The sequence below is a fragment of the Oncorhynchus mykiss genome, chromosome 22 (genome assembly GCF_013265735.2).
Source record: "Oncorhynchus mykiss isolate Arlee chromosome 22, USDA_OmykA_1.1, whole genome shotgun sequence".
In the NCBI taxonomy this organism is placed as follows: Eukaryota; Metazoa; Chordata; class Actinopteri; order Salmoniformes; family Salmonidae; genus Oncorhynchus; species Oncorhynchus mykiss.
In genome coordinates this window covers 10178735-10200530 of record NC_048586.1, presented here as the reverse complement: position 1 = coordinate 10200530, position 21796 = coordinate 10178735, and the positions used below count along the sequence as shown (strand labels likewise).

The following is a 21796-nucleotide window of genomic DNA, read 5'->3' as shown; positions in this document are numbered from 1 at the left end:
TAGTCCTCTTGAGATGAGTTCCCTTGGAAGTGTGTGAAGAGAAATGAACTGAGTCCTGTATTGAGAATGATGAAATGTACATTATTTTGGACACTCTATACATGAAAAAATGTGTTGACTCTATTTGCGTTAGTATTATACTGTATGTTGAATACAATATTTGTGTGCGTACTCACAGGGAGTGGGAAAGAATAAGATTGTGGACAGGTTCCTCCATCTTCTCAACAGGCCCAGGGAATACCTGCAGCTTCACAGGTGAGAGGTTAAAGGTCAGAGTGTGTGTGGGGGGGGGTAAGACGACCCTATCCTACTATCCAGGATTGTTTTCGAGTGCTGATATATTCTTGCCATCTGTAAACGGCATCCCTTTTCTAATGGACCATCGTGGAGTTTTAGCTGACACATATGTGGTCGTGTTATGTCAAATTGAGGGCATTTGAATCACCTAACATTTCTATTATAACAACCAGGCAAATAAGATTCCCATCTTAAATAGTGGGAGTGTTTTCCACAGCTAAATACGACTTGTCTTGTATATGTGACCAACAAGTAATTTCTTTCTTTTTAACAACCCAAGAAAAGGGTATCTGTGAAAAGCAGAGTGTGGGTAGCACTCTCTGTCGCTGCTCTCCCTTGGCTCTGCCTCTATCTGAGGGTGTTACAGAGAAATCAGGACAGCAGTGTTCAGGCCAAGGGGAGTACAATAGAGCTGTTAGATAGAAAGCACACCTACAGGTGTTTCTCTTGGTTCCCCTTTAAAAAGTGTTTTTTATTTTCACTACTGATACACACATATACATATGAACCACAGCTTACAGACCCATACAAACAAAGACTACATCTCGTCTGCCCAGACTCACATGCTCACATCCCTAGTGCCGACATTCTTTCTTGCCACAATCATTTGATTTTTCCATTTTGTTAACGATGGAGGATTGTTTGATTTCCACGTTTTTAGTATATGTTTTTTCAAGATGAGAGGAGACTCGTCCACCCCATTGGGTATCTCCCTACACCCCCCCCCCCCCATATGCCATGTCTTGAAATGCAGACAGACGGATTAAAAGTTTACATTGTAATACTTCTGACTGCCAACTGTCGAGCTTTGCCCATAACTGCCCATGACATGACTCTGCCGTTATGCTGTAAAATTTGTGGTTTTAAAAAATAAATAAATGCTATACAGTGCATTTGGAAAGTATTCAGACCCCTTCACTTACCACATTTTGTTACGTTACAACCTCCCGCAGTTGACAGCGCCTCTCAGAGCAAAAACCAAGCCATGAGGTGAAAGGAATTGTCAGTAGAGCTCCGAGACAGGATTGTGTCAAGGCACAGATCTGGGGAAGGGCACCAAAATATTTCTGCAGCATTGAGTTCCACTGTAGAGATGGGAGAACCTTCCAGAAGGACAACCATCTCTGCAGCACTCCACCAATCAGGCCTTTATGGTAGTGTGGCTTGGAGTTTGCCAAAGGGCACCTAAAGACTCTCAGACCATGAGAAACAAGATTCTCTGGTAAGATGAAACCAAGATTGAACTCTTTGGCCTGAATGCCAAGCATGGAGGAAACCTGGCAACATCCTTACAGTGAAGCATGGTGGTGGAAGCATCATGCTGTGGGGATGTTTTTCAGCGGTAGGGACTGGGAGACTAGTCAGGATCGAGGCAAAGATGAACGGAGAAAAGTACAGAGAGATCCTTGAAGAAAACCTGCTCCAGAGCACTCAGAACCTCAGACTGGGGTGAAGATTCACCTTCTAACAGGACAACAACCTTAAGCACACAGCCAAGACAACGCAGGAGTGACTTCTGGACAAGTCTCTGAATGTCCTTAAGTGGCCCAGCCAGAGCCCGGACTTGAACCCGATTGAACATCTCTGGAAAGACCTGAAAATAGCTGTGCAGCAATGCTCCCCATCCAACCTGACAGAGCTTGAGAGGATCTGCAGAGAAGAATGGGAGAAACCCCCCAAATACAGGTGTGCCAACCTTGTAGCGTCATACCCAAGAAGACTCGAGGCTGTAACCACTGCCAAAGGTGCTTCAACAAAGTACTGAGTAAAGGGTCTGAATACTTATATAAATGTGATATTTCAGTTTTTTGTTTTTAATACATTTGCAAAAAAATTGAAAAGGCTGTTTTTAATTTGTCATTATGGGGTATTGTGTGTAGATTAAGCGGGGGAAACTATTGAATTCATTTTAGAGTAAGTCTGTAATGTGGAAAAAGTCAAGGGGTTTGAATACTTTCCGAATGCACTGTTTACACTGGATTAAGTGTACATTTGTCGATACCTGTCATTTCATTAGTTATGCTCTCCCTCCATCTTGGGCCAACATCAGTTCTTTTTAAGTTTTGGGTTCAAATATTGAGATATTTTTTTCCTAAGAAAGAAAGCTGGATATGCTCTCTGCAAGGTCTTGTATATCTTCCCTTTATCATATGAAAGATTGTTTCATGAGGTTTCTTTTTTAGGGAGTGATATTGCTTCTTGTAGAACACGTTTCACTTTCTTCCGTATTGTTATCGTGCTCTTACCGATGAAGTTGTACATGTTCGTAGCTTTATCGTTTTTGACAATAGACACGTAAAAAGAGTTTGTGGATGAGCATTCATATCTCCAGTATGCAGAAGTGCTTCTCAGGGGGCTTCTATAAATAGCCCGCCACGTCACCTTGATAGAAACAGAACATTGGTTGCGGCTGGCCTGATTTCAGACCACACACACACACATTGATATGAGTTATTGATGTAAGTTAGCCTTCAGTCTAGCCTTCAGGTGGTTCAGCATGGAAAATATATCAAACAAGGTTGCCCTGACGGGGTGAACAAACACTTGTATCCAATCGGAATGACAATAAGTGCAGCGAGGCAAGGACGATAAGAACAACCACGAAACGCGTTCATCACAACAGAATGATCCTTGGTAGGATAACACATTCCCCGTTATGTATTGAAAGCGAGCGCATTTAGTCCCACACAGCGTGATAACATGAAGAAACCTACATTTTTCAAAGATTCTGAAAATCAGGTCGCGGCAGCTTCAGTGTTAGACCACCTACAACATGGTTGTTGATATAGACACACTTGTAGAAAGGCTGTTTCAACAGAGGCTCTGAATAGGATTGTAGTTTACCTGGCAGTGATATAGACACACTTGTAGAAAGGCTGTTTCAACAGAGGCTCTGAATAGGATTGTAGTTTACCTGGCAGTGAAATAGACACACTTGTAGAAAGGCTGTTTCAACAGAGGCTCTGAATAGGATTGTAGTTTACCTGGCAGTGATATAGACACACTTGTAGAAAGGCTGTTTCAACAGAGGCTCTGAATAGGATTGTAGTTTACCTGGCAGTGATATAGACACACTTGTAGAAAGGCTGTTTCAACAGAGGCTCTGAATAGGATTGTAGTTTACCTGGCAGTGATATAGACACACTTGTAGAAAGGCTGTTTCAACAGAGGCTCTGAATAGGATTGTAGTTTACCTGGCAGTGATATAGACAGGACACATGCACGTGTCAAGGAATATATATATATACACACACACACACACACACACGCACTGCTCTCTCAGTTACAAAGAGACAGGAGACCGGTCTCACTATGCTCATCATGTGAAAACATCCATAGGCGTGACAGTCAACGGATCAGTCTATTATAGAGCACTGGGACAGTCAGACAGATAAACAATAAGGTCAGTGGTCCCCTAGTAATCATTCTGCTTGACTGGACAGCGGCAAATCACACAATAGCCGAGTCTAGAGACGAGATGCAACCATCACGCTCGACTTCAGTTTCCAGGGGAGAGACAGGAGTTCAGTTGATGGCTTTCCTTTGTGATCTCCTCAGCTCCCAATCCTGTGCTTTGCAGAGCAACTTGACTGTAGGCAAGGTTTTACCCTTCTGTCTTACATGAGTGAGGTGGGGGGGGGACTGCTGTTTACGTGTACGTTTAGTTTTCATGTCAGATTCCTCCTCTCGTGGAGTGCCTCTGTAATTACTGAGAGAAAGTAGAGGTTGTCTGGTGAAAGTCGTCTGAAAGACAGAAGCAGACGGGGACAGGGCTGCATGTAGATGTGACCTAGTTAGCTACTATAGCTGTGTGTGTGTGTGTGTGTGGGTGGCCTGGTTAGCACTAGCTAATTTTAGACCAAAATCATGGCTTTGGGGAGGCAGCCTGTCATGAAGTGTACTGAGATGAGTGTGTGGGTGTTGGCATGTGTGTATGTTTGCGCACGCATGTGCGTGTGGGTACGTCCACTGAGCGGCGTCTCAAAATGATGATTGAGAAGCAGCCTGTCCATCAAACAGAGAAACCGGGGCATGCTGTCCAGGTAACACATTGACAGTGAGCAGAATCATGTGTTTTTGATCTTAAATGGAAACTGGCCTGGATGGGGGGAACCGTTCCATCTCCTCTACGTGTGTTATTGACTGTAAAGTGTGTGACCCACCCTTCCGTCCTCTCCCCTTTCCAGGGACACTACAGTTCAGACCCTGACCCTACAGCCTTCTGTTAGAGATGGAATTATCATCTACGAGGACTCACCGCTGGTCAGTATGACTTCTCTCTCTCAAATTCAGTATGCTTTACTTGCATAAATGCCCAGGTCAATGTTGCCAAAGCGAAGTGATACAAAAACAACCGTGACAACAATAAGAATAGTAGCTATAATACTAAAGGAAAATTGTGTGTATATACACTGAGTATACAAAACATTAGGAACACCTGCTGTTTCCCCATGACAGACTGACCAGGTGAATCCATCATCTCTTATTGATGTCACTTGTTAAATCCACTTCAATCAGTGTAGATGAAGGGGAGGAGACAGGTTAAAGAAGGATTTTTAAGCCTCGAGACAATTGAGACATGGATTGTGTATGTGTGCGATTCAGAGGGTGAATGGACAAGACAAAATAATTGAAGTGCCTTTGAACGGGGTATGGTAGTAGGTGCCAGGTGCAAAGGTTTGTGTCAAGAACTGCAACGCTGCTGGGTTTTTCACGCTCAACAGTTTCCCGTGTGGTGGACTATCAAGAATAGTCCACCACCCAAAGACATCGAGTCAACATGGGCCAGAGTCCATGTCCCGACAAATTAAGGCTCTTCTCAGGGCAAATGGGGGTAGTGCAACTCTATTAGGAAGCTGTTCTTGTTGTTTTGTACACTCAGTGTATTATATTATACATTCAGTACTCTGTGTATTATGCACTGCTCAAAAAAATAAAGGGAACACTTAAACAACACAATGTAACTCCAAGTCAATCACACTTCTGTGAAATCAAACTGTCCATTTAGGAAGCAACACTGATTGACAATACATTTCACATGCTGTTGTGCAAATGGAATAGACAACAGGTAGAAATTATAGGCAATTAGCAAGACACCCCCAATAAAGGAGTGGTTCTGCAGGTGGTGACCACAGACCACTTCTCAGTTCCTATGCTTCCTGGCTGATGTTTTGGTCACTTTTGAATGCTGGCGGTGCTTTCACTCTAGTGGTAGCATGAGACGGAGTCTACAACCCGTGTCTGTCAGCGTAGTGTCCAGAGCATGGAGGCGCTTCTAGGAGACAGGCCAGTACATCAGGAGACGTGGAGGAGGCCGTAGGAGGGCAACAACCCAGCAGCAGGACCGCTACCTCTGCCTTTGTGCAAGGAGGAGCAGGAGGAGCACTGCCAGAGCCCTGAAAAATGACCTCCAGCAGGCCACAAATGTGCATGTGTCTGCTCAAATGGTCAGAAACAGACTCCATGAGGGTGGTATGAGGGCCCAACGTCCACAGGTGGGGGTTGTGCTTACAGCCCAACACCGTGCAGGACGTTTGGCATTTGCCAGAGAACACCAAGATTGGCAAATTTGCCACTGGCGCCCTGTGCTCTTCACAGATTAAATCAGGTCCACACTGAGCACATGTGACAGTCTGGAGACGCCGTGGAGAACGTTCTGCTGTCTGCAACATCCTCCAGCATGACTGGTTTGGCGGTGGGTCAGTCATGGTGTGGGGTGGCATTTCTTTGGGGGCCGCACAGCCCTCCATGTGCTCTCCAGAGGTAGCCTGACTGCCATTATGTACCGAGATGAGATCCTCAGACCCCTTGTGAGACCATATGCTGGTGCGGTTAGTCCTGGGTTCCTCCTAATGCAAGACAATGCTAGACCTCATGTGGCTGGAGTGTGTCAGCAGTTCCAGCAAGAGGAAGGCATTGATGCTATGGACTGGCCCGCCCGTTCCCCAGACCTGAATCCAATTGAGCACATCTGGGACATCATGTCTCGCTCCATCCACCAACGCCACGTTGCACCACAGACTGTCCAGGAGTTGGCGGATGCTTTAGTCCAGGTCTGGGAGGAGATCCCTCAAGAGACCATCCGCCACCTCATCAGGAGCATGCCCAGGCATTGTAGGGAGGTCATACAGGCACGTGGAGGCCACACACACTATTGAGCCTCATTTTGACTTGTTTTAAGGACATTACATCAAAGTTTAATCAGCCTGTAGTGTGGTTTTCCACTTTCATTTTGAGTGTGACTCCAAATCCAGACCTCCATGGGTTGATAAATTTGATTTCCATTGTTAATTTTTGTGTGATTTTGTTGTCAGCACATTCAACTATGTAAAGAAGAAAAGTATTTAAAAAATAATATTTCATTCATTCAGATCTAGGATGTGTTATTTTAGTGTTCCCTTTATTTTTTTGAGCAGTGTATTATACATTCAGTACACTCAGTGTACTATATTATACATTCAGTACTCTTTTATACTAATGCAATTTCTCAGAGAAATTGTTTAAAAAGTAATAATCACAGTAAAATAAAAACTATTTTGACACCCCTGTTTTCAGTACTCCAGCACCCTACCCTTGTGAGAATAATGACACTGAGCTTATTTCTAGAATGTTTTATGAGATTGGAGAACAGGTTGGGAGGGATCTCAGACTGTACCTCCAAACAGAATCCTTCCATATCCTTGATATCATTCGTCTGCGCTTATGGACTGCTCTCTTCAATTCAAACCACAGGTTTTCAACGGGGTTCAAGTCCGGAGACTCAGCTGGCCATTGCAAAATTCAGATTTTGTGGTCTCTAACCATCTAACCATTTTCTTTATGGATTCTGATATGTGCTTGTGGTTATTGTCTTGCTGGAAGATCCACTTGCGGCCAAGCGTTTTTTGGCTAAAATGTTCTGGTACTTGTTAAAGTTCACGATGGCGTTGACCTTAACAAGGACCACAGGACCAGTGGAAGCAAAATAGCCCAGTAACATCAAAGATGCACCACCATATTTGACCGTAAATATGAGGTACTTTTCTGCATGTGCTTCTGTTTTTTGTCTCCAAACCCACCACTGGTGTGTGTGGCCAAAGAGCTCTATTTTCATATCACAAATAAATATCCAACACAGAAATGTTATAATGTTCAACGGTCAGAATCTAATTCAACTCTTTTTTTCCCTTTTTTTTTAAAAATGAAGGTGGTACTTATATTGTCTATTACTTATAATACATGGAGAAAATAATACATTTAATGTTTCCTCCTTTAGCTTGTGTCAAGCTGTGACATACTGTGCTGCCAACTCTATAACGTCAGACCTTTCCCCCGAAAGTATACACAGTTTATTTTTGTTTGATCGTTCTGTGAATGTAGAAATTTTGAATTTGGGGAAGAAGGACTCCTTAATTAATATATATTTGGGGCAGGTGATTAGAAAGTGTTCTTCAATTTCGATCTCTCTCTTGGCCCACAGTGGTGACGTAGCCTGTCCTTACTGTTCAACCATGTTTTTTTGATGGTGACCTGTCAGTTGCCAGTCTATGATCACTACTTCTGTATTTGGTTCAGGTTTGTATTTGTTTGGGGTCTTTTACACGGGTTAAGTATTCAGCTGAAGATCTTTTTCCCCCCCAATGTTTGGTTGCATCCCCGTCTTTCTCTGACCTTTGGCCTCACTCCGCTAATAGTCGATGTATGCGTTCTAGTTATTCACCTCCAGCTGTGAACATTTTACTCTTGGGGCTAGATCACTTGTTCATTTCAATCTTGTGTTTCTGGGTTTTGTTAAGTTTTGCTCTCCATCCCACTCTCGTACTCTCTCTCTCTCCATCTCCATCTCTCTCTCTCCCTCTCTCCCTCTCTCCCTCTCTCCCTCTCTCCCTCTCTCCCTCTCTCCCTCTCTCCCTCCATCTCTCTCTCTCTCCTACTCCCTTTAACACTCAATTATGGTATTTACACTTGGTATTTACATTGACACACTGTGTGTGTGTGTGTGTGTGCCTGTGTAGGTGAAAGCTGTGAAGATGGGCCACATCCTAGTGATAGACGAGGCAGACAAAGCTCCCACTAACGTCACCTGTATACTGAAGACCCTGGTGGAGAGTGGAGAAATGATCCTCGCAGACGGACGCAGGATCGTCTCTGGTACACACTCACATGGACTGCCAGACACACACACACACACACAGTATTGTTTACATTCCTCTGTGAGGCTAGACTATTCAGCATAGTGACAGTCTATTAGGTACGTTTAGTTAGAAGTGGAAAGTAAAACCAAGCGTAAACAGCCTACGACTCGAAGTCTACTGGTACCTATCCATAAATGCTTTTATGCTAACCCCTGTGAGTGGCTTGGATGGCCCTGGATTGTATATCATAGATCTGTTTATCTTTGTTGTCATTCTATCTTCTATTTATCCCTTCAATTATCCCCCCTGTCTCTAAAGAGTACCTGGGACACTTCTTTGTCACCTGCCTAAACCACTCTTTGTTTTGGCTGAAGGGAGTGTGCTCGTGCGTGTATGTGTGCGCGTGTGAGTCTGTGCATGTGTGTTTTGTACTTACAGTGTGTTGTGTCCTCATTAGACCCATTAGAAGCAGAGAGGAGACCTAACACCATAGCCATGCACCCAGACTTCAGGATGCTGGTCCTGGCTAACAGACCTGGCTTCCCCTTCTTGGGAAATGACTTCTTTGGCTCACTGGGTAAGACTCAGCTTTTGCAGAAACACTTTACTTGAAGGGTACCTACATAAGGACTTCATAACACATTCATAAGCCATAGTGGATAGCATTTGTATGTCTCTATGTCCAGTATGATTGAATTTAGCGGTAGTTTCCTGAGCCAATGCTAACTATTGTTAGTGCAACGGCTGGAAGTCTGTATCTACTAGCATGCTAGTCATTGTGCTAGCGCGAGTTAACAACTTCCTTCAAACTGCTCGCAGAGACATAAACATGGTATCCACGAGTTCATGTGACTCTGGGGGAGTAGATTAACGGCCTCATTGCCAACATCCCGAAGTATCCCTTAAAGAGCGGCAACACTTTAGTCGAACGGTCTCTACATAAGGACTTGAAAACACATTCATAAGCCATACATACCACGTTCATAAGTAGCACATTTACGAAATGCCTGGTCAAAACAAACACCAAATTGATGTTCTCATCAGCTATGTCACGGTAATGTCACTTATACGGCAAGTTGACACATGTTGACATAACCATATTACAGGTGACATCTTCAGCTGCCACGCGGTGGACAACCCCAAGCCGCAGGCGGAGTTTGCCATGCTGAAGCAGTACGGGCCAGCGGTTCCCGACGACACCCTGCACAAGCTGGTGGCAGCCTTCGGAGAGCTACGTGCCATGGCAGACCAAGGCACCATCACCTACCCCTACTCCACCAGGGAGGTGGTCAATATAGTCAAACATCTGCAGGTGTGTTACACACACACACACACACACACACACACACACACACACACACACACACACACACAAACACATATACTCGTGCCAGAACAGTGGTTTGATGCTTTAGTGGGTCAGAGTTCTTTTTTTTTAAAATCTTTTTTATTTTACCCCTCTTTTCTCCCCAATTTCGTGGTATCCAATTGTTTAGTAGCTACTATCTTGTCTCATCGCTACAACTCCCGTACGGGCTCGGGAGAGACGAAGGTTGAAAGTCATGCGTCCTCCGATACACAACCCAACCAAGCCGCACTGCTTCTTAACACAGCGCGCATCCAACCCGGAAGCCAGCCGCACCAATGTGTCGGAGGCTACACCGTGCACCTGGCAACCTTGGTTAGCGCGCCCTGCGCCCGGCCCGCCGCAGGAGTCGCTGGTGCGCGATGAGTCAAGGATATCCCTACCGGCCAAGCCCTCCCTAACCCGGACGACGCTGGGCCAATTGTGCGTCGCCCCATGGACCTCCCGGTCGCGGCATCTGCCGCTGCAGTACAGCGCCCTTAACCACTGCGCCACCCGGGAGGCCCTGGGTCAGAGTTATTTTATGAAGAGTTAATAATGTAGTGTTTAATTCATGGGGGAATGTCCTTAGGGTGTCCTTGAGTCTGAGTGACCATGTTACCTCCCGCCGGATAACTCCCACTTCCATGACCTCAGCCTGCCTGGAGAGAAACATGCATGTGTACACTAAAGAGACATATACTGTATACAGAAAGTATTCAGACCCCTTGACTTTTTCCACATTTTGTCACATTACAGCCTTATTCTAAAATTGATTGACAAAGAACATTTCTCTCTCTACACCCCATACTGACAAAGCAAAAATAGGTTTTTGGAAATGTTTGCATATTTCAATTTTTTTTTTTACTGAAATATCTCATTTACATAAGTGATCAGACCCTTTACTCAGTGCTTTGTTGAAGCACCATTGGCAGCGATTAGAGCATTGAGTCTTCTTGGGTATGACCCTACAAGCTTGGCACACCTGTATTTGGGGAGTTTCTTCCATTGTTCTCTGCAGATCCTCTCAAGCTCTGTCAGGTTGGATGGGGAGCGTTGCTGCACAGATATTTTCAGGTCTTTCCAGAGATGTTCAATCTGGTTCAAGTCTGGGCTCTGGCTGGGCCACTCAAGGACATTCAGAGACTTGTCCCGAAGCCACTCCTGCGTTCTCTTGGCTGTGTGCTTAGGGTCGTTGTCCTGTTAGAGGGTGAACCTTCGACCCAGTCTGAAGACCTGAGCTCTCTGGATCAGGTTTTCATCAAGGGTCTCTCTGTGGTTTGCTCCGTTCATCTTTGCCTCGATCCTGACTAGTCTACCAGTCCCTGCCACTGAAAAACATCCCCACGGCATGATGCTGCCACCACCATGCTTCACCGTAGGGATGGTTACAGGTTTCCTCCAGACGTGACTCTTGGCATTCAGGCCGAAGAGTTCAATCTAGGTTTAATCAGACCAGAGAATCTTGTTTCTCATGGTCTGAGTTTCCTTTAGGTGCCTTTTGGCAAACACCTTCCTGACAAAGGCCCTTCTCCCAGCTCTTCATAGAGTCTTGGTGGTTCCAAACTTTTTCCATTTAATAATGGTGGATGCCTCTGTGTTCTTTGACCTTCAATACTACAGAAATGTTTTGGTACCCTTCCCCAGATCTGTGCCTCAACACAATCCTGTCTCTGAGCTCTACGGACAATTCCTTCGACCTCATGGCTTGGTTTTTGCTCTGACATGCACTGTCAACTGTGGGATCTTATATAGACAGATGCGTGCCTTTCCAAATCATGTCCAATCAATCATTGATTTTGCCACAGGTGGACTCCAATCAAGTTGTAGAAACAGGATGTACCTGAGCTCAATTTCAAGTCTCATAGTAAAGTCTGAATACTTAAGTAAATAAGGTATTTCTGTTTTTTTATTAATACGTTTGCAACGATTTCTAAAAACCTGTTTTCGCTTTGTCATTATGGGGTATCGTGTATAGGTTGATGATGACAATTTTTTTTTTTTATGGCTGTAAGGTAACAAAATGTGGAAAAGGTGAAGGGGTCTGAATACTTTCAGAACTCACCGTATAGGCCAAGCTTGTCCAGTGTTCTGGTGCGTGGAGTGGGGGGGGGGGGGGGGGAGTAGAACACTCAGGGAGACTCTTTTGGTACATCACAGTATGTTTACATTGACTAACCATCTCCCTCATCCAGACTGCTGCTGCATATGACATGCTTCTATTTTTACCTCTCATATCATTAATCATCGGGGCAGAGAGGAGCACATCCCCATGGCAACACAGGGAGTGAAGTTAGTGTAGGGATAGTTAGCTGGGAAAGTAGGGAGGTAAGAAGAGAGGGATGAGCTGTGTATTGTCCTCACACTGACCCTGCTGGTTACACTTACACTACTGCTGGGTGTTTATTCTCTCTCTCTCCATTGCGCTCCCCCTTCTTTCTCTCCCCCCTGTCACTCACCATACAGAGATTCCCAGATGAGGGTTTGGCCAACGTGGTGCGGAACGTCTTTGACTTTGACTCGTACAACAAGGACACGCGGGAGGTACTGATCGAAGCGCTGCACAAGCACGGCATTCCCATCGGAGCCAAGCCCAGCAGCGTCCACCTGGCCAAGGAGTAAGACCACCGTGACCACGGGAGAATAACCAACACACTGCCCTCTAGCATACACTGGCACCCTGAGCCCGGAACAGATACATAGAAAGAGGGAGAGAGGACAGAAATAAGTGTGTACGGTCACATGAGATGGGTGTCGAGTCGTGGTCAAATAACTCTTGACTGTGACACAATCAGTGTGCCTTGCTAGAGAGGGGCTACGGTGAGGCTTGTTCAACAGGCCACTAAAAATACACTAATTGGACAAGCCACTTGCTGTTAGCTGTTTAATAAGATTAATAACCCCCCTAGACATGACCATGTAGTGACAGTGTACCTCCCCCAGGAATGAGGATAGCATGGATAGTTTGTTTACTTTTCCCTCCACACGAGCCTGCTATCGTAGATTAGTAACTGTCTACTGTGCCTCGCAAGCATAACCACTCACTACTGGTCACCGTTGATGGTTGGTTATACAGTATGTATGTACTGTTATGCATCTACCTATACGGTTGTACAGTGCTGTGTGTTACTTTGCCTTTTTTATATATTCAAATGTTTTAGATTTGAATGTATGCTGTTTTACCATCTCAATATTCCTCTATTCCGATTAAATGAAGTATTTCCTCGTTTCATTAGAAAGGCAGGTAAGGATTCCTTTAAGATTATATTCCATCTCATCGTAAATGTATAGATTTTAATAAAGGAAAATATTTGTTTCTTCTGCCTCCTGTTTTTCATTATAAACCCTGTTTTGGTGAAGTTGTCTTTTATAATCCTCAAGTAGAACAATCTTGCGGGCCAAACAGGGAAGAAACAAGTATTTTCCTTCCATGACGAGTCTTTATGAGTCTAGATTGGTATGAAATGATTGTGTTTAATAGACTAGGTTAGATGCTATTACTAAGGCTGTCTACGGGTACTGTACGGCAACCTGATTCCAGGCATGGCAACTTAACACCAAACAGGCATGTGTACCAGGGTTGGATTCAATTCAGAATTGAATTGAGAATGCATCTAAATTCATATTCAATTCTTGAATTGTAATTGACATTTAATTGAAGTAAAACAACAGTATATAGAATTGCAATTTGAATGAAATGAAATATCATTTAAGTTGGTGAAATTCAATGAAATTCAAGTGCCTCATTCTATTTTAGGTGTAGTCTATACAAATATACATATTGTAAAACATCAAACATGTTGTTATAGACATGCATTTCAAATATTGTTGAAACAATTGATTTTCAGGACAAACTCCTAAAATGAATGATCAAGGGAAACAAAACCTGTATGCAAATATTCAAAGTTATTATATTTCATTATACACTTTCCAGAATGCATTAGTTTAACACTCAAGTTGACCCTGAGGCCTTCAAAAAGAAGCCAAACAAATGAAATGTTTGGTGGAAGTATAATAGGCTATTTATTCTAAGCACCAAGGTTCAAAGAGTGAATTAACATTGTTCCCAGAGAAAAGTGATGTATTCTATGGTATCTGGAAGTGACCTGTCCGATTCAATGTTCTATGACTGAGTGAAATTTCTTTGAATTGCGCTGAATTCAATTCTACTTCCTATCATTCAAATGCTGCATCCTGTGGGGTGGGGCTAATTCAATTCCAATTTATATTAATGAGTTGAATGGGAGTCAATTCCAAAATGTTATTGAGCCCAACCCTGGTGTGTACCGCATTGTCGTATTCAATTTCCCATATTTATTCAATAGAAATGCTTTGGTCTCAATCTAAAATGGGATTAATATTAATAACCAATACACGGAATAACCTTCCACAATCCTTTTTGCCCAGTTGTATCAAATAAATATCTCTACTCTGTGAACTCGAGCAGTCCAAATTGGGACAAGCGGTTATTAGACACGTTGTATAATGCCTTCAGAATTTCTATTTTTAGGGTGATTTCTATTGAGTTGGACAGTTCCTGGTGGTTTGGTATATTGTGGTGTTGTTTCTTACATCCCACTTGCGACCTATTACGCCGTGGCCTAAACCCAGCAGTGAGTCATGGGAAAGTGTGGGTTTCCATAGAAGATCTGGACAGACACATCAGACACAGTATTTATACACAGACCACACAAAATGCTATTTATTCACAGACCACACAAAACGCACAACTTATTGATATCCCCTAGTCTGTATTTTCAGATTAGTGCAGATGAGGGAGAGAAGACGAACGTTTGACTGAGATGCACCCCCATATCTTTTTACTCAAATCCCATACGATATGTCCTCACGATTGGCGCAGTGGTCTAAGGCAACCGGGAGACCCATGGGGCGGCGCACAATTGGCCCAATGTCGTCCGGGTTAGGGGAGAGGTTGGCCGGAAGGGATGTCCCTGTCCCATCGTGCACTAGTGACTGCTGTGGCGGGCCAGGCACAGTGCACGCTGACACGGTGTTTCCTCTGACACGTTGGTGCGGATGGCTTCCGGGTTAAGTGGGGATTGTGTCAAGAAACAGTGCGGCTTGGTTGGGTTGTGTTTCGGAGGATGCACGGCTCTCGGCCTTCGCCTCTCCCAAGTCCGTACTTGAGTTGCAGCAATGAGACAAGACTAACTACCCATTAGAAACCATGAACTTGGGGAGAAAAAGGGGTAAATTTAATCCCATACTATACTACACTTACCCTGTATACATGTAGTGCACTTAGTTTTAGTCAGTCCTAGAGCCCTATTTGTACTTTAGGGAATAGGGCTTCATTGAGATGTATCCTAAGAGTCCTTCGCACCTTTCTGATAGCGCTGTGTGTGGTTGTCATGGTAATGACATGTGACCTCTCCCCCTCCCTCCTAGGCTTCCCCTCCCAGAGGTCAGGATGTCTGGCTACTGGACCACCAACCAGGAGGGGAACGCCCGGCGCAAACTGCTCTGCCCTACAGAGACGCACCCTATCGATATAAAGGTAATAACACACACACACACACACATTTTAAAGATACTAACACACACACACACACATTTTAAAGGTACTAACACACACACACAGTTTATGAAGTGCATAGGGGCTAGAGGTTTCTAGACAGGGCCGTCAATTTGTGTCCTTGACTTTGTGCACTGTGTTTGTAGGGGCCAGTGTTTCTACGTGTGCAGGGCTATCCCTGTGAGAGGCAGGAGTCCAGAGCTCTGAGCTTCACCGAAGAGAAAGCTACCTGGCAGATCCCTATGAGCGAGGTCAACATCATCTGTGACATCACCACCAACAACGGTAGGAGATCCATACTCACGCCACACGCATGCATTTAAACACACCTCACACACACACACACACACACATCGCAAACTGTGTGGCTACATGTAACCCAGTGTGTCTGCACGCAACGAGAGAACAAGAGTACACAACAGCCCCACCTCCTCCACACACTAGCACACTAACTTCCTGTTTCAGATGCGATCTACATGGCTACGTGTAACCCGGTGTGCCTGTTTGCCATGAAGGAGAGCGGAGACACAGTCCAGTGTATGGAGCTGTATGATGTCTTCCCCAGGACCATCAGTGGAGTCTGGCAGCCCTTTGTGACTGTCGCTGCCCTGGGCAGCCCACTGGAGGGACAGGTGGTGCTACATGAGGAACAGGTAGGGGAGACCTCCTATAGCTCCAGAGAGATGGCTGAAAACGGATACGTGTGCACACGCCGTGCGCTCTTTCATGACCCAAATGATTATACAGCTTTGCCGTATTAGGGGGGAAGAAATAGCCTTTGTTTTGGGTGGAGGACAGGAAAACAGAAAGAGAGAGAGAAAGTGAGTGATAGTATGTCATTTCTCCTGTCCAAACAAATGGAACTCCAGATATCATAATGGAGGTTATGCAGAGGTCATGGCTCTCTCAGGGGAGAAAAAAAATAAAACAAGAAAGAAATGTTTTTAATGGAACACGGTCAGCTAGCCAGAACACACACACGTGCGCACATACACACACGCACACACACTCCAGCACCAAGTCTCAAAGAGTGACAGTTGGTTTCTATACGTATATATATATATATATATATTATATCTCTCTGATTTCAAAGAGCTAGACCATAAGGAAACTATTACAGTATGGTGGAGGGAGGGTTAGTCCTGGGATTGCTATTCCCCTGCCCCTTGGCTTTCCCCTTAAAAAGTTAACTGAAGATTTAGCTGTGTGAGTCATGAATAAAAGCCGCGGCTTAGCTGAGCGAGACACTTACACGCACGCAGACACGCATGCACAGTGACCACTCACTGTCATGGAAGATTAACACTGGATAGTGGCGCCCCCTGGTGACTGGGGTGTGAAGGGAGGAATGAATCTATGGTGCTTTAATGTCTGTCAAGAGGAGACTGCTCGCCACAGTTCCGTATGTGGAACAGAGATAATCCTTGGTCCTTCCAGATGTAGCCTACCTGCATAACACAGCTTAGTCCTGCAGATCACTGTGGCCTGGTTCTCCCGACTGCTCTTTCTAACCAAGTTCTCTCTCTCTCTCTCTCTCTTTCTCTCACAGAGTAACACAGCTTAGTCCTGCAGATCACTGTGGCCTGGTTCTCCCCCAACTGCTCTTTCTAACCAAGTTTTCTCTCTCTCTCTCTCTCTCTCTCACACAGAGTAACACAGCTTAGTCCTGCAGATCACTGTGGCCTGGTTCTCCCCCAACTGCTCTTTCTAACCAAGTTCTCTCTCTCTCTCTCTCTCACACAGAGTAACACAGTATTACATCTAGACGTATTAACAGGAGCGGTGAGGAGACTCATTCTGTCACAGGAGCCAGAACAGCCCGCCCCTAAAGCTTCCAAATGGTGGAGCAGCAGCAAGGAGGCACAGGTCTCATACCCACTGAAACTCCATTCGGCCACTTCCTTTATACCACTTGTACAACGAAATCCACAAGATAAAGTCAGACATAATATGCCACATACACAGGATACAGTATGTCATACATGCGTAGACGTTTTTTTTGTGAATATCTCTTTAACAGTACAATGACTTGAGACACCAAAACAGGTTGTCACCTGTGTACTGTACACTACGTAATCCAGAATATTCTTTATTAGGGAGGTCATAAGATGTGCCGGGAGTTTGCCTACAAGAACTGGCTTCTGTTCTACAAGGAGGGCGGGTAAGCTCAGCTCATTGCTACTCTACCTCCTTCCCCTTTGCTTTTTGGAAACTGTAAAGTGAAGTGTGTCCCTCCTGTGTTGCTGTAGTAACCAGTTGGATGTGCTGGATGTGCTGGAGGGCCGGGTTCACACCATCTCCCTCCCCATCAACCTCAGCAAGGTATTTCTGGTGGCAGAGGATCGCTGGCTACTGGTGGAGAGCAACACCAACAAGTAATTAATCCTCTACTCGCCTCTCCTCTCCTTTACTCTGCTCCTCTCCTTTACTCTGCTCCTCTCCTTTACTCTGCTCCCCTCCTTTACTCTGCTCCCCTCCTTTACTCTGCTCCCCTTCTTTACTCTGCTCCTCTCCTTTACTCTGCTCCTCTCCTTTATTCTGCTCCTCTCCTCTACTCTGCTCCCCTCCTTTACTCTGCTCCCCTTCTTTACTCTGCTCCTCTCCTTTACTCTGCTCCCCTCCTTTACTCTGCTCCCCTCCTTTACTCTGCTCCCCTCCTTTACTCTGCTCCCCTTCTTTACTCTGCTCCTCTCCTTTACTCTGCTCCCCTCCTTTACTCTGCTCCCCTCCTTTACTCTGCTCCCCTTCTTTACTCTGCTCCTCTCCTTTACTCTGCTCCTTTCCTTTACTCTGCTCCTTTCCTTTATTCTGCTCCTCTCCTTTACTCTGCTCCCCTCCTTTACTCTGCTCCTCTCCTTTACTCTGCTCCCCTCCTTTACTCTGCTCCTTTACTCTGCTCCTCTCCTTTACTCTGCTCCCCTCCTTTACTCTGCTCCCCTCCTTTACTCTGCTCATTTACTCTGCTCCTCTCCTTTACTCTGCTCTGCTCCCCTCCTTTACTCTGCTCTGCTCCTCTCCTTTACTCTGCTCTGCTCCCCTCCTTTACTCTGCTCCCCTCCTTTACTCTGCTCCCCTCCTTTACTCTGCTCCTTTACTCTGCTCTGCTCCTCTCCTTTACTCTGCTCTGCTCCTCTCCTTTACTCTGCTCTGCTCCCCTCCTTTACTCTGCTCCCCTCCTTTACTCTGCTCCTTTACTCTGCTCCTCTCCTTTACTCTGCTCTGCTCCCCTCCTTTACTCTGCTCTGCTCCCCTCCTTTACTCTGCTCCCCTCCTTTACTCTGCTCCCCTCCTTTACTCTGCTCCTTTACTCTGCTCCTCTCCTTTACTCTGCTCTGCTCCCCTCCTTTACTCTGCTCCTCTCCTTTGCTTTGCTCCTCTCCTTTACTCTGCTCTGCTCCCCTCCTTTACTCTGCTCTGCTCCTTTACTCTGCTCTGCTCCCCTCCTTTACTCTGCTCTGCTCCTCTTCTTTACTCTGCTCCTCTCCTTTACTCTGCTCTGCTCATCTCCTTTACTCTGCTCTGCTCATCTCCTTTACTCTGCTCTGCTCCTCTCCTTTGCTTTGCTCCCCTCCTTTACTCTGCTCTGCTCCCCTCCTTTACTCTGCTCTGCTCCCCTCCTTTACTCTGCTCTGCTCCTTTACTCTGCTCTGCTCCCCTCCTTTACTCTGCTCTGCTCCCCTCCTTTACTCTGCTCTGCTCCTCTTCTTTACTCTGCTCCTCTCCTTTACTCTGCTCTGCTCCCCTCCTTTACTCTGCTCTGCTCCCCTCCTTTACTTTACTCTGCTCCTCTCCTTTACTCTGCTCTGCTCCCCTCCTTTACTCTGATTTGCTCCCCTCCTTTACTCTTCTCCCCTCCTTTACTCTGCTCCTCTCATTTACTCTGCTCTGCTCCCCTCCTTTACTCTGCTCTGCTCCCCTCCTTTACTCTGCTCTGCTCCCCTCCTTTACTCTGCTCTGCTCCCCTCCTTTACTCTGCTCTGCTTCCCTCCTTTACTCTGCTCTGCTCCCCTCCTTTACTCTGCTCTGCTCCCCTCCTTTACTCTGCTCTGCTCCCCTCCTTTACTCTGCTCTGCTTCCCTCCTTTACTCTGCTCTGCTATTCTCCCTCATTCACCTCTCTTCTTTCCTATTTTCATCTTTTCTCTTCTTGTCTCTTCTCATTTCATCTCTTCTCCTCTGCTCTTCTTCTATCCTCATTCATCGAGGGGGGGGGGCCCGGGGGGTATTTTTGTTTACAGGAAGTTCCTGCTGACCAAACCAATGCACATGGGAGCAGAAGACTCTGGGGTGTGTCAGCTACACAGCGTCAGTGAGGACGGCGTCAGCACCGGCCATGGAGCCAGCTCAGGTAACACAACAGAACACTCAACATATAAGGTGAGGACATGAGTCATTTAATGTCCCTGACACTAAGTCCATACCCGTCCTCAACCTTCTTTCTCCTCCCCATCTCTCTCCCTCGCTCTTACCTCTCGCTTTTCTTCTTTCTTCACCCCCCATCTCCCTTTCTTTCCCCATCTACCCCCACCTGCCCATATAAATCTATATCTCTGTCTCCCTCCTTCTCCCTACCTCTTTCCCTCTCTCTCTCCCTCCTCTCCTCTCCTCTCTCTGCTTCCCTCATTTCCTCTCTCTTTCTCCCCCCTGCCTCTCTCCCTCTCTCTGTCTATCCCGCTCTCTTTCTTCCTCCCTCTCTCTCCCCCCTCTGTCTCTCAGATGAGATGTATGTACCCCAGACAGTGGGTAGTGACCAGCTGCCTAATGAGAACCTGAGTGCAGCCCTGGGTCAGAAGATAGTCTCTCCCAACCGACTCCTCTCTGACACCTCCTCCTACGCACGCATCATAGTGGGCTTCCCTGACCTCATGGTGAGAGACCAGCGTATAATGATCAATTAGTTTTTATTATAGCTACCAAGACTTTTTGATGAGAAATATCTTGACTTTTGGTTAGAGAGGTACAAAAGTATCTATATCCACAGCAAAATGAGTCCTATATCGACATAACCTGAAAGGCCGCTCAGCATGGAAGAAGCCACTTCTCCAAAACCGCCATAAAAAAGCAAGACTACGGTTTGCAACTGCACATGGGGACAAAGATCGTACTTTTTGGAGAAATGTCCTCTAGTCTGATGAAACAAAAATATAACTGTTTGGCCATAATGACCATCGTTATGTTTGGAGGAAAAAGGGGGAGGCTTGCAAGCCGAAGTACACCATCCCAACCGTGAAACACAGGGGTGGCAGCATCATGTTGTGGGGGTGCTTTGCTGCAGGAGGGACTGGTGCACTTCACAAAATAGATGGCATCACGAGGAAAGAAAATTATGTGGATATATTGAAGCAACATCTCAAGACATCAGTCAGGAAGTTAAAGCTTGGTCGCAAATGGGTCTTCCAAATGGACAATGACCCCAAGCATACTTCCAAAGTTGTGAAAAAATGGCTTAAGGACAACAAAGTCAAGGTTTTGTAGTGTCCATCACAAAGCCCTGACCTCAATCCCATAGAAAATTTGTGTGCACAACTGAAAAAGCGTGTTCGAGCAAGGAGGCCTACAAACCTGACTTAGTTACACTAGCTCTGTCAGGAGGAATGGGCCAAAATTCACCCAACTTATTGTGGGAAGCTTGTGGAAGGCTACCCGAAACGTTTGACCCAAGTTAAACAATTTAAAGGCAATGCTACCAAATACTAATTGAGTATATGTAAAGTTTTGACCCTGGGAATGTGATAAAAGAAATAAAAGCCTAAATAAATAATTCTCTCTACTATTATTCTGACATTTCACATTCTTAAAATAATGTGGTGATCCTAACTGACCTAAGATAGGACATTTTTATGGGGATTAAATGTCAGGAATTGTGAAAAACTGAGTTTAAATGTATTTGGCTAAGGTGTATGTAAACTTCCGACTTCAACTGTAATTCCTTTCAATAAAAGATGTCATGACTTTTGATTAGAGGTGTGAAGTTCGCTTTGCTGTTGCTCTCTCCCTGCACTGTAGTCTCCTAATGAGGTGTACAGCTTTAAGAGGGACGTGGACCTATCAGAGATGAGGGGCGGGGACTCGGGAGGTCAAATTTTCTCCCGGGGCGGGCTGAAGTCCAGCGTGGCCAAACGGACCAACTGTGTCAGTCTGCTGTCGGCCAATCAGGTGGTCCGGGCCCTACCACCTGGACAGGTGCCCCTGAAAGATATCTTCCCCCCAGGTCAGAGCCTCACTGTACAATAGCATAGCTGACTTTGGTGTAGAGACAACCGAGTCTGATTCATACCCTTAACCTGGGATACTCAATAATTTGTTTGTTTGTGTGTGTGGGCGTTTGTACGTGTGTGTCACACAGACGTCACACCCCCGATGACCGCTGCCTACCTGGAGGTGACGGACCTGAACTCTAAGAAGCTGAAGTATATTCCTGTCCCAAGGTATATCTGGACTCTGATAGCACACTAACCCAAATCCATCCACACATAGCCCCTACCTCCCTATACACATACAGTGC

At 45.6% G+C, this 21796-nt stretch overlaps 1 protein-coding gene across 1 annotated transcript in view; it reads left to right on the top strand.

The window, feature by feature from the left end:
- vwa8 (von Willebrand factor A domain containing 8) overlaps window positions 1–21796 on the top strand; it is a 93083-nt gene that overhangs the window by 35499 nt on the left and 35788 nt on the right. Inside the window, exons 21-36 of the mRNA XM_036958712.1 lie at window positions 179–255; window positions 4485–4560; window positions 8292–8427; window positions 8869–8988; window positions 9518–9723; window positions 12223–12374; window positions 15166–15274; window positions 15439–15577; window positions 15758–15945; window positions 17036–17158; window positions 17389–17453; window positions 17542–17667; window positions 19530–19639; window positions 20008–20159; window positions 21298–21502; window positions 21638–21719. Of these exons, the coding sequence (XP_036814607.1) occupies window positions 179–255; window positions 4485–4560; window positions 8292–8427; window positions 8869–8988; window positions 9518–9723; window positions 12223–12374; window positions 15166–15274; window positions 15439–15577; window positions 15758–15945; window positions 17036–17158; window positions 17389–17453; window positions 17542–17667; window positions 19530–19639; window positions 20008–20159; window positions 21298–21502; window positions 21638–21719 (2066 nt within the window). The remainder of the gene's footprint in view (window positions 1–178; window positions 256–4484; window positions 4561–8291; window positions 8428–8868; window positions 8989–9517; window positions 9724–12222; window positions 12375–15165; window positions 15275–15438; window positions 15578–15757; window positions 15946–17035; window positions 17159–17388; window positions 17454–17541; window positions 17668–19529; window positions 19640–20007; window positions 20160–21297; window positions 21503–21637; window positions 21720–21796) is intronic.